The sequence below is a fragment of the Tenrec ecaudatus genome, chromosome 1 (assembly GCF_050624435.1).
Source record: "Tenrec ecaudatus isolate mTenEca1 chromosome 1, mTenEca1.hap1, whole genome shotgun sequence".
Lineage (NCBI taxonomy): Eukaryota > Metazoa > Chordata > Mammalia > Afrosoricida > Tenrecidae > Tenrec > Tenrec ecaudatus.
This window is the reverse complement of record NC_134530.1, coordinates 64,650,647-64,666,166: the sequence shown is the minus strand read 5'-3', so window position 1 is coordinate 64,666,166 and position 15,520 is coordinate 64,650,647. Positions and strand designations below refer to the sequence as shown.

At 43.8% G+C, this 15,520-nt stretch overlaps 1 protein-coding gene across 1 annotated transcript in view; it reads right to left on the bottom strand.

The window, feature by feature from the left end:
* Positions 1-1,580, bottom strand: part of ZMPSTE24 (zinc metallopeptidase STE24) — a 32,527-nt gene extending 30,947 nt beyond the window's left edge. The window contains exon 1 of the mRNA XM_075554417.1: positions 1,354-1,580. Within this exon, the coding sequence (XP_075410532.1) occupies positions 1,354-1,476 (123 nt within the window). The 5' untranslated portion in view covers positions 1,477-1,580. The remainder of the gene's footprint in view (positions 1-1,353) is intronic.
* Between the last annotated feature and the right edge of the window lie 13,940 nt (positions 1,581-15,520).

Below are 15,520 nucleotides of genomic sequence, written 5' to 3'. Positions count from 1 at the left end.
ATATACTGAACAGGAGTATTACAAGAATTGTGGTTGTTCTTTAAATTTGGTCCTGAGGCTCCTAGAAGCTAAATTAAGGGGAATTTTAAGTAGGGACATTATCAGGTCTTCAAGAAAAACACACCTTTTCAGTGCAGGGAGTATAATGCAGAGAACGGATACTATATATACAATGGCCACATCTTGTTCAATAGTGTTATAACAAATACTCTTTATATATACTTGCATTTCTTACCAAACCTTCAATAAAAGCTGGAGATAGCATCACGACATCACTCAGTACACAAGATATTACTGAAAAGTAGTTATTATAACTAGCTTATCATTAAAGCAACCGTTAAATTCCCCACTCTCCAACTTGGTCACTTGTGTGCAAAGGGTCTGCAAAATTGTTCTAATGGAACTACCACTCAAAGAGATGTGTGAGAGAAAGGTACAGCTTTGAAAACCCTGGGCTAAAGGAAGAGATAAACTATGACCTGGACATCAACAAGTACAGAAAAACAAAAACTATCAGTTAAAAGCCTCATGCAGAATGTTATTGGAAGAAATTTAGAGGCAATAATGATTTTTTTAAAAAAGGGGAGTTCCATCGATTAAACAGTGATTTTGTTAACCATCATTCATTAAAGATAATTCCGTGGCAATCTAGAAGAGTGTTGGTTAAACACTGATTGCAGTGACGGAATGCAAGCAAAAAAGCCAATCAAACGTAAAATCCAGTCTTAATTCAAAGTTCAGATTCCTCACCCAACAAGCTGTGCATTATGGCTATCTCCAGGGAGTTATTATCAAGCCATTTTTATTTTCTCTTAAAAATAAAAAATGACAAAGACACGTTTAAGAAAAAGTACATATAATTCGTTGGGCAAAAAACAATATATACATTTCTCTCTCTCTCAGATAAAAGAGCTCAGGGCCCTGGGAGAATTGCAAAACCCCTCTTATCAGGACAGCGGTTTCCTAGTTCTGAGGTTGACCATGATTACCCAATGTCGGGGGGAAGAGGTAATTCTCAAACGTTAGCATCTCTTTGAAGGCTCCAGGGTCACCGACAAGGAGACGGAGGCCAGGTCTGCGCGCGGAAGCTGGGGCAGGACCCAGGGCTCTCACACGGGCGAAGGAAGCCGGCAGTCCTGCCTTTTCTCCAGGCCTTAACGGGATCGGGTCCCAAGACAGCGTGGCGGAGAGTCCCTGGGGCGCCATGGTCTCCCGGGGAGCAGCCGGCCGTCGGGCCACGCTCCGAGGGGGCTCGGGCTGGTGCTGGGACCTGACGATTCGCCAGCGGCTCGGGGTCGCGGCCGGCCTGGGCCTGGCCAGGCGTCGGATTAGGCGGGCCCCGTCTAGGCTCACCTGCCGCTGCGCTAGGAAGGTCTCCCACAGATAGACTGTCCAGGAGAAGAGCAACACGACCCCAAAGATCCGCTTCTCCACCGGCATCTCCCACATGGCGTCCAGCAGCGACCACATCCCCATGGCCACCCGGCTCCTTCAGCAAGCACCGGTGACACACCAAAACCCGTCCCCGCACGCCGTCTCCGCGGTGTCCCCGCGATAGCCGTCCCCACGCGAGCGCCCCAGTGACCCCAACCCCGCAGCTCCGAGCACCGGGAGTGTCACTCCAACACTCTTCCCCTCGGGGCTCCCCCATACGACTTCCTGTAGTGTGCCGGGCCGGGAACAGTCCCGCCCACCCACTTCCGGTGCGGAGAGCCGGGTGAGGGCACGCGGCGGCCGGTCTCCGCCGCCTTGCGCTCCCCACACATGGCCACTCCCGTTCCCTGTGTGCTGGGTTCCGGCGGAGGGTGCCGGCTTCCCTTCCGGTGCCCAGAGCTCGACCGAGTTCGCTTCCTTTGTGTCTCTGGGGCCACACGGTTTGAGGCTTGCTTGCCGTTTGTGGGGTGCAGTCCCTCGTCCGCTTTGCGGGTGCGGACAATCCGAATGCTGATCAGGGTGAAGTGGAAAGTGATTGTGAGATGCCGCTTGCACCCGGGGAGCCGGCTTCTTTCCACAGACTCTAAACGTGATTCCTCCAAACTCAGAACGCACACACTGCCGGTTCCGATTCCTCATGACGCTACGGCTGTGGGTTTCCGAGGACAGAAGTCTTCACAAGAGAAAGGCCCATCTCGCTCCCCTGGAGCGCTCGGTGGTTAGCGTCTCAACTGATAACCCACCAGTGCTGTTTAAGCTGAGTTATGTTCATTCATTCCCAGGATGATTTAGAACCAGAAGGATACTTACGGGGGGGGGGGGGAGGTGAAGGGTTTTGGCCTGCATCCGGATATTCTGAATTCCGTAAAATTAGCGAGTAGGAGGAGGTAGTGATGAGGGTGGGAGAGGGAGGGGGGAAATGAGAAGCTGATACCAAGGGCTGCGGTAGAAAGAACATGTTTTAAGAATGATTATGGCCAAAGAACAAAATAATGTCATTGTGAACGAGGGTGAGTGCAGAGTGGAGACCCAGAGCCCATCAGTAGGCAACGACACCCCCTTACTGGAGGTTGTGGGTAAGAGTGGGTGCAAGGTAGCAACGATGAAACATAACTTTCCTCTAGTTCTTAAATGCTGCCCCCCCCACCCCCCCAATCATGATCCCAATTCTACCTTACAAATCTGGCTAGACCAGACAGAGGATGTACACTGGTACAGACAGGAACTGGAAACAGGGAATCCAGGGAGGATGACTCCTTCAGGACCAGTGGTGAGAATAGCGATGCCTGGAGGGTGGAGGGAAGGTGGGGTGGAAAGGGGAAACCGATTATAAGAATGTATGTATAACCTACTCCCTGAGGGATTGACAACAGAGAAGTGGGCGAGGGGAGTCGTCGGACAGTGTAACATATAACAAAATAATAATTTATGAATTATGAAGGGTTCGTGAGGGAGAGGGGAATAGGGAGGGATGGGGAAAAATGAGGAGCCGGTATTAAGCGTTCAAGTAGAAGGAAAATGTTTTGAGAATGATGATGGCAACAAATGTACAAGTGTGCTCGACACGATGGATGTATGGATTGAGATAAGAATTGTATGAGCCCCCAATAAAACGATTTAAAAGAAAAGAAAACCATGATGGCTACAATTGTACAAATGTGCTTGATATGATGAATGTATGGATTGATAAGAGTTGTACGAGTCCCCAATAAAATGTGAAAACAAGAGAAAAATTTCATTTAAAGATGTCTCCTTATCCAACCCTAGTGTAGTCAGAGGTCGAATTTTGCTTAAAGGAGAGTCCCGTGGAGCAAAACAAAACACAAATTTAGAAACACTTGAGATGAAAAGCTATTCCTCTAGAGGACGGACTCACAGCAAGGCTCAGTGCCATGCTTTCTCTCCAGTCACGGGGCACCTGCTAACACATTTATTCGACTCGAAAAATAAGGTCAGAATTTTTAGACGGTAAGTCTGATGTAGTTAGTTGGTGTGGTAAAGAGGCCAATGCTGCTAACTTACATAATTATTTTCAATAAATTGAGTTAAGTCGGCAGCCACAAGATCCTGACAGAAACTGCTGATGCTGTAATGCTAAAGGTGTGAATGAACAACATTTCCCATTTCCAAGCCCTTTATCAACGCCTCTCAGAGCTGTTAGATGCCATCAAGTTCGCTCCCACTCCTCGCTGCCAGTGTCCAACCAAACAAAACCCCACCTGGCCCTGTGCCATCCTCACAATTGTCGTTATGTTTGAGACCATTGTCGCGGCGAAGGGGAGGAAACCCAGCCTCTAATTACATGGCTTGGGTAAGGAGATATCTTTTTTTTTAATTATTAAATACTTTTATTGGGGACTCTTACATCTCTCCCATCACAATCCATACATTCATTCATGTGTCAAGCACATTTGTAAATACATTGCCATCATTTTTTTTAACATTTTATTAGGGACTCATACAACTCTTATCACACTCCATACACACGTCAATTGTATAAAGCACATCTGTACATTCTTTGCCCTAATCATTTTCAAAGTATTTGCTCTCCACTCCAGCCCTTTGCATCAAGTCCTCCTCTTTCCCCCTCCCTCCCCGCTCCCCCCTCCCCACTCCCTCATGAGCCCTTGGTAATTTATAAATTATTATTTTGTCATATCTTGTCCCATCCGGCGTCTCTCCTGATCCCCCCAACCCTGTTGTCCATCCCCCAGGGAGGAGGTTACATGCAGATCCTTGCAATCGGTTCCCTCCTTCCAACCCACTCACCCTCTCTCCTCCCAGGATCAGCCCTCACACCCCTGGTCCTGGAGGTATCATCCACCCTGGATTCCCTGTGCCTCCAGGTCCTATATGCACCAGTGTACATCCTCTGCTCTATCCAGACTTGCAAGGTAGAATTCTGATCATGGTAGTTGGGGGGGAGGAAGCATTTAGGAACTGGAGGAAAGCTGTATTCTTCATCGGTGCTACATCGCACCATGACTGACTCATCTCTTCCCCTAGACCCCTCTGTGATAGGATCTCCAGTGGCCAACAAATGAGCTTTGGGTCTCCACTCTGCACTTTCCCTTTCATTCACTATGGTAAGAGTTTTTCTTTTTCTGATGATACCTGATCCCTTTGACACCTCGTGATCGCACATGCTGGTGTGCTTCTTCCATGGTGGGCTTTGTTGTGTCTGAGCTAGATGGCCGCTTATTTATCTTCAAGCCTTTAAGACCCCAGACGCTATCTCTTTTGATAGCTGGGCACCATCAACTTTCTTCACCACATTTGCTTGTTCAACCTCTTTGGCTTCAGTGGTTGTGTCGGGAGGGTGAGCATCATAGAATGCCAACTTAATAGAAGTATTCATGCATTGAGGGAGTGCTTGAGTAGAGGCCCAAGGTCCTTCCGCCACCTTAATACTAAACCTATAAATATAGGCGCATAGATCTATTTCCCCCTCCTCATATATATTTGCATATATACATGTCTTTGTCTAGACCTCTATAAATGCCCTTTGCAGCCCAGCTCTTTCCTCTATTTCCCTTGACTTTCCTTCTGCCCCACTATCATGCTCCGTCCCTACCTGGGATACAGCTATACCTCTTTGCTACCTTACCCTTGATCATTCCCTACCAGGCCTGCCACTCCCATCTCACCACCAATTTGGATCCCTTGTTGTTCCCTTGTCCCTGGGTTTGTTAACACCACTTCCTTACCCCCCACCTCCCCCTATCCCAAGTCCCTCTGGAACTGTCGATCCTGTTGTTTTTCCTCCAGATAGTTCATCCAGCCTGTCTTATTTAGACAGACCTGTGGAGATAATAACATGCATAGAAATAAGACAGAGGAAAACAAAGCAACAGTATACAACAAAACAACAACAACAAACCACTGACAAAAAACAAAACACATCAAGAAAGAAAAGCTTGTAGTTAGTTCAAGGATCATTTGTTGGCCTTTAGGAGTGTTTTCCAGTCCAGTCTGTTGAGGCACCACGCCCTGGCCCCAAAGTCCACTTTCAGCATTCCCTGGGGATCTTGCAGCTCCATTTCCTTGCTGTTCCGCTGCACTCCCCCAGTGCTTTGCCTCGGTGTGGTGGGATCAGGTCAGGCGCAATTCCCACACTGTGTCTCCGGTGCTGTCCCCTGTAGCACCATGGGTCATTGAGGGGCATCATGTCTCTTAGTGGGGCCAGCCAAGTTGTCCTCTCTGGACTGGCTGCTCTAATCAGGAACATCATCCTCACGACCTGGTGTGTCAGGCTGTGTTCCACTCTCTCCTCCTCCCCCTTCATCTGCTCCCGTGTGCTCTGATCAGATATGTCCCTCTCCCGGAGCTGCAGAATCAATGTCGTCCTTTGGAACAAATTCTTCTGGGAGGAGGGGCAGCGTTGCCATCATTTTCAAAGCATTTTCTTTCTACTTGAGCCCCTGGTATCAGTTCCTCATTCCCCCCCCCAACCCTCCCTCCTTCATGGACACTTTTTAAGTTATAGATTATTATTTTCATATCTTACATCGCCCTGTTACCCTTCACCCACTTTTCTGTTTTTCTTCCCCGGGGGAGGGGTTATATGTTGATTCTTCTGATCAATTCCCCTTTTCTCCCCCACCTTCCCCTTATCCTCCTAGTATCTCTAATTTGAGTTGGCCCTGAAGAGTTTATCTATCCTGGATTCCCTGTGTTGCAGGCTCTTATCTCTAGCAGTGTGCATGTTCTGATTTGTAAGATAGAATGAGGTCATGATAGTAGGCGACATCTTTAAAAGAAAATTTTCATTATCCTACTTGGTAATATTTCAGAATTCAGAATATGCAGGCCCAAACACAATACCTATAATGCCTTGTTTTTCTCTCAACTATCTTTTGAGTCTTAAATTGTTGCAGTGGAAAAGAGGAAGGCCCTCGATGAGAAGGATCCACCCATGGCTGTAATGATGGACTCTCCCATAGGAACAATTGGGAGGATGGTACGGACCCTGCAGTGTCTCTGTGGTGCATAGGGTTGCTGTGGGTCAGCACCAACTCCATGGCACCTGACAACATTGTTATGTTAGCCCCTGTATCAGTCCATCTCATGGAAAGCCCCTCTTCTCTGCCTCTCCACTCTACCAAGCATGATGTCCTTGGCTCTAAGGAGCATTCTGGTTGTACTTCTTCCAGGACAGATTTATTTTTTTTGGCAGACCATGAGACTTTCAATATTCTCCAACATTATAATTCAAATGCATAAAATTTTCTTTAGTCTTGCTTATTCAATGTCCAACTTTGATATGCATATGAGGTCACTGAAAATCACATGGCTTGGGTCAGGCACATCTTTGTCCTCAAAGTAACATTCTCATGCTTCAACACTCTAAGGTCCTGTACAACATACTTAACCAGTGCAGTACATCATTTGATTACCTGACTGCTGCTTCTGTGAACACTGATTGTGGATCCAAGCAAGCTGAAATCCTTGACAACTTCTGTTTATCATTATGTTACCTACTGGTCCAGTTGTGGGGACTTTGGTCTTATTTACATTGAGTTGTAATCTACACTGAAGGCTGCAATCCTTGATCTTCATCAGTAATTGCTTCAATTCCTCCTCACTTTAAGCAAGTAAGGTTGTGTCATCCGCTATCACAGATTGTTAATAAATCTTCCTTCAATTCTGATGCTGCATTCTTTACATAATCCAGCTTTTCTGATTGAGAATAACCAGTATAATTAAAAGTCACTTGAAAAAGTAAATTACTGATCACCCTTTAACAAATTCCTTTGTAATTCCTTCCAATTCTTCTTGCAATAAATTAAGGATACATATATTTGAATCTTCAAATAATGGGTCATTAGAAATAAAATTCAACGAACATTTTGGTCTAACTCAAAAGGAAATCAAAGAATTGATATTGCTGTAACAATGACTAGCATTCAGATCTATTTATTATGAACAAATAATATTTCTTAGTAACTTACACCGTGAAAAAAAGTAAGATACGGAGGACAACACTGAAGATACAGTCTGGGGAGAGTGATGGGTCTGCCCAGACCACACAGGAGCAAACTAAGAGGGAAAGAGAGAAAGAGGACTGAATCCTGGCCCACCAACCTCTGAGGATGACACTCCTGCTCAGAGCAGCCAAGGCACAGAGAGGAACTTAAGAGTCGGCCCCACCATGAGACATGACACCCCCTTACCCACAGCGCTGCAGGGAACACAGTACAGGAATTCTGTCTGGTCTCACCACACACACACACACCTGGCCAGCAAGGGGAGTGAAGCAACTAAGTCCCTGAGGAATTCCAAAATTAGACTTCAGATTCAGACGGCAAGGCTTGGCACCTCATCAGATTTGATCAGAAAACATGCATAAGGGTCAGCAAACTGACCTGGAACTTTTTTTTAAAAATGTATACGTATAGCTCTTATCACAATCTATACAGACGTCCCTGTGTCAAGCACATTTGTACCTATGTTGCCATCATCATTTCCAAAACATGTTCTTTCTACTTGAGCCCTTGATATCAGCTCATTTTCCTCCTTCACCACCTTCCATCCCTCATGAACCCTTGAGAATTTATTTAAAATTTTTTGTTTTTTTGAACCATTGATAATTTATCATTTCCCCCCATGTCTTACACCAACCAGTCTCCCTTTACCCACTTTTCTGTTGTCCATCATCCCCCTAGGAAGGGGTTATATGTAGATCATTGTGATCACTTCCACTTTCTCTCTCCACCCTCCCCTTACCCTCCTGGTATCTCTATTCTCATTATTGATCCTGAGGGGTTTATCTGCCCTAGATTTCCGGTGTTTTGAGCTGTTATGAAGGTAGACAGCAGAGTGTGTAAGTATGAAAATCATATTTATAATTTATCAAAGGGTGGGGGAGGGAGGGAAAAAAAGAGCTGATACCAAGGGCTCAAGTAAAAAGAAAACGGTTTGAAAATGATGACGGCAACAAATGTACAAATGTGCTTGACATAATGGATGGATGTATGGATTGTGATAAGAGTTGTACGAGCCCCCAATAAAATTATTTTTTTTAAAGAAAATGATGGCAACACATGTAGAAATGTGCTTGATATAATTGATATCTATCCATTGTTATAAGTGCTGTAAGCGGCCCCAATAGGTGTGGGAGGGGTGGAGAAAAAAAAGAGGCCCCAATAAAATGATTTATAAAAACAACAAAAAAGTAAGAATTGAATTAAAATTGAGCCCTGTTGCACTTCTTCCATGTGGGCTTTGTTGTTTCTCAGTTAGATGGCCATTTGTTTATCTTCAGGCCTTTAAGGCCCCAGACGCTATATCTTTTGATAGCCAGGCACCATCAGCGTTCTTCACATTTGCTTATGCACCGTTTGTCTTTAGCGATCCTGCTAGGAAGGTGAGCAATCTCAGCCTGTCCTGACAAGATTGCTGAAGACAAAGTGGGTGCATAATTAAATGTGGTGAAGAAAGCTGATGGTGCCCAGCCATCAAAATATATAGAGTATGGGGTCTCATAGGCTTGAAGATAAACAGGCGACCATCTAACTGAGAAACAACAAAGCCCATGTGGAAGAAGCACACCAGCCTGTGAGACCACCAGGCGTCTAAGGGATCAAGTATCAGGCATCAAAGAACAACAACAAAAAAATCATAGCATTGTGAATGAGGGGGAGTGCAGAGTAGGGACCCAGGGCCCATCTGTGGGCAGTTGGACATCCCCTTGCAGAAGGGTCACGGGGAGGAGATGAGCCAGTCAGGATGCAGGGTAGCAGCGATGAAACTGATGAAAGGGGGAACTGATCACAATGATCTACAGATAACCCCTTCTTAGGGGGATGATGGACAACTCTAGTTCTTGAATGCTTCCACCCCCCACTATCATGATTACAATTCTACCTTACAAATCCGGCTGGACTGGAGGATGTACACTGGTACAGAGAGAAACTGGAAACACAGGGAATCCAGGAGAGATGAACCCCTCAGGTCCAGTGGTGAAAGTGGCAATACTGGGAGGGTGGAGGGAGGGTGAGGGAGAAAGGGCAAACGGATTACAAGGATCTACATATAACCTCCTCCCTGGGGGGTGGACAGAAAAGTGGGTGAAGGGAGATGTTGGACAGTGTAAGATATGGCAAAATAATAATAATTTATAAATTATCAAGGGTTCATAGGGGAGGTGGGGAGGAGAGGGAGAGGATAAAATGAGGAGCTGATACCAAGAGCTCAAATAGAAAGCAAATGTTTTGAGAATGATGATGGCATCGTCCTCTAATCCTGTTTCTCTGGCACATAGTCCACCTTCTCAGATTATTTGTCTAGCATACAAATAAAGTATGGTGAAAGGATACAAGTCTGACACACGTTTCCTGGGTTTAAACCAAGCAGTAGCTATCCATTTGTTCTCTTCAAATTACTGCCTCTTGTTCTATGTACAGGCTCTACATGAGCACAATTAAGTGTTCTGAAATTCCACACAATTGAATGCCTCTGCATAGTAAACACACACACACACACACACAAATAATCATCTTTCTGGTATTCTCTTTCAATTAAGATCCATCTAACATTGTTCCACTTTCTCTTTAGAATCTACCTTGAATATCTGGTAGTTACTTGTCAATGTATTGTTGCAACTATTTTTAATTATCCCCATAAAAATTTACTTGCCTGTGATGTTAATAATATTGTGAGATAATTTCTGCATTTTGTTGGGTCACTTTTCTTTGAAATGGGCACCAGTTGGGTCTCTTCCAGTCATTGGCTAAATACCGGCGGTCTTCCATATACCTTTGCATAGACTACTGAGTGCTTTTCATCTGCATCGGTTTGTTGAAACATTTCAATTGATATTCTGTCAATTCTTGGCGCCTTAGTTTTCACTAAGGCCTCCAGTGCAGCTTGGATTTCTTCCTTCAGTACCATTGGTCATATGTACCTCTTGAAATGGTTGGATGTTGACCAATTCTTTTTATTTTTAACCAATTCTTTTTGTTAGTCACTTTGTATACTTCTTCCTTCTTTTCATGCTTCCTGTGTTATTCAATATTTTACTCATAAAACACTTCAATATTGCAACATTGTTGGTGTATAAACCTTAATAGTGTATTAATTGGTCTTTATAAGCTTATAGATATTCTATCTAATACAGCATTGTACTTTAAGATAGCTCTTGAAATGCACTCTTTGATAATGAATGTGACATCATTCCTCTTGAATTTGTCATTCCTAGCATAGTCAGTCCTATGATTGATTCAGAACGGGCAGTCTATTTCATCTCATGAATGCTTAGGATATTGATCTTCATTCCATTCCACTTTTGACAGCTTCCAATTTTCATATTCATACTTCATAATCCTATGTTCTGATTATTAGTGGGTGCTTATAGCTGTTTCTTCTCATTTAGAGGTATGCCCCAGCAGTAATTAGAGATCACAATAACTTTGCACCATCCATGTCACTCAGTGAAAAAAACAAAACAAAGCCCAAATCACTGTCATTGAGTAGATTCTGACTCATATCAACCCAATAGGCAGGGTAGAAGAACTGTCTTTGTGGGTTTCCAAAACTGAAACTCTTTACAGGAATAGAAAGCCTCATCTTTGTTCCTCAGAGCAACTGGTTGTTTTGAACTGCTGACTTTGATGTTAGCAACCCAACATGTAATCACTAACCCACAAGGGCTGTATCCACATCACTCAAGTGGACTAAGTTCAGGAGCCAACTTTTCCTCAGTTATATTTTGTGTGCCTTCCAACCTGAGGGACTCATCTTCAGGTGCTCTATCAATCAGACAGTGTTCTGTTATCCATAAGATTTTCAGTGGCTGGTATAGATGAGTACTCAACACATGGAATCCAGGACAGATAAAGAACAAATTTAAAGATTTTAGGTGGCCAATTGCTCAGTAGACCGTCTCTCGCTTTCTCATCTGCTCTGTCTGGAAACTGCTGAAACTATCCAACATGGGTGACCCTGTTGGTATTTAAAATATTGTTGACATAGCTTCCTTCATCACAGCAACACACAAGCCACCACAGTGTGCATGACAAACTATAGTTTATGGCTTGCATTATATAATGGCAAATGTATAAGCCTGTCATTTCATATAAATGATATACTTTTGTGATTGATCTATTACATTTAGTATCATGTCTTCAAATTCCCTGGATGTAGTAGCATGCATCAGAACTTCATTTCTCTATGCCTGAGTAGTGATCCATCTTATGAATGTACCACATTTTGCTTATCCATTCATAGTTGGACATTTCGACTATTTCTGCCTTTTGGCTCTTGTGAATCGTACTGCATTGGACATTGGTGTACATGTGTCTGTCTGTCCACAGGGCACACACCTAGATATGGAACTACTGGGTCATATGACAGGTATTTTAAATTTAAAAAATTGTATTTGTGTCTTCAGTAAACAATACAGTTGATTATGTTCCCACTGAAGTTTCTACTAATGTTACTCGGTGACATGGGTTACATTCCTCACATGATGTGGACACTCATTATTTCTGTTCTAGCTGTTCCATTTCCAGTAACCCACTTTCTCATCTTTGTTGTTAAAGTAGTTGTTGACAGTTTAGGCATATATATACATATATATATACATACATATATATAAAATTTTGTAAAGAAGTACCGTGCTCTTGGACTTACGGGTAGTATGCTTCCTTTTGAGAGCCAATCTGTTATTTAGCTTAAAAGTTACTTGATTATCTCGGCTCAAGACTTAATTAAGAGTATCATCCACAGCAGTAGTCCCAAAGGGTCTTCCAGCTTCAACTAGTTCAACACAAGTACGTTTTTTCAAGAATGTGAGGCTCTGCTCCACAGTTCTCTCCTCATCTGTCAGGATCCATCTATTGTGGCCCTGACCAGAACAGGTGGTAGTGCACACCATCTAGTTCTGTTCTCATGGTAAATGAGACTGGTTGACGTAGACTATTCTTGTGACTAATTTAGTTTCTAAGTATTTGCTTTCCTTCTTTCTCCTTTGCTCCAATAATTGTAATATTAGAGGGCCAATCCTAGCTTTAAAGATCCCAGAATGCTACTCACCAAAGATTTAGAATACAAACTTTATGAAATCTATTATGCTGACTGAGTTGTCCTAGAAGACTGTAGTTTTAAGCTTTCACCCCTTGTAAACCAATCATATGAGATGTTTGGTTAGTCTAAGGCATATCCATAACTACCACTACATGACTATGTATGCATGTATGCACACACACACCCACACATATATATTTGAAGAGGCTTCAAAAAGTCCTTGAAATTTTTCTATTGTCTTTTGTGCCACTGAGTTAGAATGGACTCCATGGCCGTGGGTTACTGACTTATTTCAACAACACGTCCCTCAGATTAATTTACATTATAAAGTATTTCCAGGACTCATCTTTCTTTTTGGCCGAGTAGCATTCCCTTTCCATGCATCCACCGAGTCACGTTCGCACGTAGTTTTCATCTTCTTGTTATGAACAGTGTTGCAATGAACATAGTATACATTCTGTCATTAGATTCACTTGCTATGATGTCGCTTTTATTGGCTGCATTGTAAAAAGTGAATTTGAGGCATGTGTTTTAAAATCGAAGGGTCTTACAGAAGGGTCACGGGGAGGAGAAAAGCCAGTCCAGATGCAGTATAGCACCCACGAAACACACAACTTTCCTCTTGTTCTTTTTTTTTCCCTCTTGTTCTTAAATGCTTCCTCTCCGCACCCCCGCACCCCCCACTATCATAACCCCAGTTCTACCTTAGTTAGACCAGAGCATGTACCATGGGTACAGATGAAATGAAAACACAGGGTATCCAGGACAGATAAACCCCTCAGGACCAATAATGAGTATTGATACCAAGAGGGGGAGGGAAGTGGGGGAGGAAAGGGGGGAACCAATCACTATGATCTACATATAACCCCCTCCCAGGGGGGCAGACAACAGAAAAATGAGTAAAGGGAAAGTGATCAGTGTAAGACATGAAAAAACAGTAATTTATAAATTATTAAGAGTTTGTGAGGGATGGGGGATCAGGGAAGGAGAGGGAAAAATGAGAAGCTGATACCGAGGGCTCAAGTAGAAATAAGATGTTTTGAAAATGATGGCAACAAATATACAAATGTGCTTGACACAATGGATGGATGTATGGATTGCGATGAGTTGTATGAGCCCCCAATAAATTTTTTTTTAATTCAGGGTCTATTTACAATTTACCAGAACTATTCGAATGTATAATGAACTACCTAGAGGGATTTAATCATAAATTTAAATTGTTGCAAAGGATGTACATACTGGTAAACAGTAAATCCTGGGACGCTAGCATGAAGTAAAAGAAGACATCATTCAATATTCTCATTTCTTTGAGTCATGAAAGCTAAGGCTCACTCTTGTTTTCTTCACTTTCCAGGGCCTATTCAATCTGCTCCATTTTATCCAAAGCCTCTGCCATCCAACTGCGCGGCACAGACACAACTATGACATTGATTTTAAAGAATGCAAAGCATCCCTTCAGCAGCATCGTCAAGACTTCTCTCCTCAACTGTCAGATCCAGAACATTGCTAATGATTCCCGTCTGTTCTGTTTACCAACCGATCAAAGCTGACTGGAGAATGAGGCTAGTGGATTTTGCCTCAAGCCCAAATTGTTCATTACAGCCTGAAATACACCTGATGCTAAAACCATTCCAGGAGCCCTGGTGACATAGTGGGTTACATGGTAGGCTGCTCCATAGAAGAGGCTTTCTATTCCCTAAGAGTCTTGGAAACCCACAGGGCAAATTCTACCCGTCCCACAGGGTTAATGAGTTGGACCTGACTCAATGCAGTGTTTGCTTTTTCAGCCATCCTGAAATTTTCTATTCTCCAGATAATAGTGAGCGCACACACACACACACACACACACACACACACACACACACACACACACACACACCTTACGATGCTACCACCAAGGAAGCCCTAGTGGCGCCTTTCACCAAGCATTCAAGAGCTAACCTCCAGGTTGTCAGTTCAAACTCACTAGCTCCTTGAGAAAGATGAGACTGAGTGTTCCCATAAAGAGCGATATCCTTGGAAAACTCAGGTCACTATGAATTGGAGTGAGTCCAAGGCAGTGGGTTTTTGGTGGAAGTTTACACCAGCACAGATGCCTTGCATTTCATGATGTGTTTATAGCACTGGGCCAACTTCATGTCACTGTCTCTGCAGTCTTTCTTCGCTAGTGCCCTTAATTTGCACACAGTATATTGTACAATGTCTCATGTACACAACACGTTGACATTAGTGCAGCGGGCCAAACAAAAACTCCCATGGAATCCAAACAGACTCATAGCAACCTCCTATGAGTTTACAAGGTCTGCTCATGGGAATGGAAACCCCATCTTCCTCCTAAGAAGCTGCTGGTGGTTTCAAATGCTGACCATGCAGATCGCAGCCCAAAGCACAGCCACCACACCACTAGGGTTCCTAGCGCAGTGGGCAAACACTACAATCGCCGTTGGAAAGCCCCAAGACACCACTGTGGGGACTAGTGTATCATCTCATCAGCATATTGCTATTTGTACATCAAATGAAAAGATGTCATTTAGATGCTGGATAATGAATGACTAAGCCTGTCAATTATTATAAGCAGACTTTTTGGGAGGCGCAGGGGAAGTATGGCTTGCTCATACTATTAGACTAATGGAAAGACCCGGTTTCTATGCTGCCATCTACATTAGTTCCTCTCTTCTCAGGGTACACATCCACTGAGTGGAAAGGCTGGTATGTGCCTCCCTCACCTCCATCATTCCATGGATTGACAGCGACTGCAACAATGGGCTCAAGCATGGGAACATTTGTGAGAGAAGGCGCAGGACCGGGCAGTGTTTTGTTCTATTGTGCATAGGATTGTTATGGGTTGGAACTGAAAGGATGGCACCTAACAGCACACCCTGTTCGGTAGAACTATGAGTCAGAATTGACCCAACGGCAGTGAGTTATTATTGAGACTAGAGAGAAAGGGTATATCCCACCCCGCCACACAAGTGGAAGCTGGGCCCCACTGAAGAGAAAGCCAATCTCTGCAGGGTGATTTCAATATAGTTCTCTATCTTTATTGATACAGTGGCACATA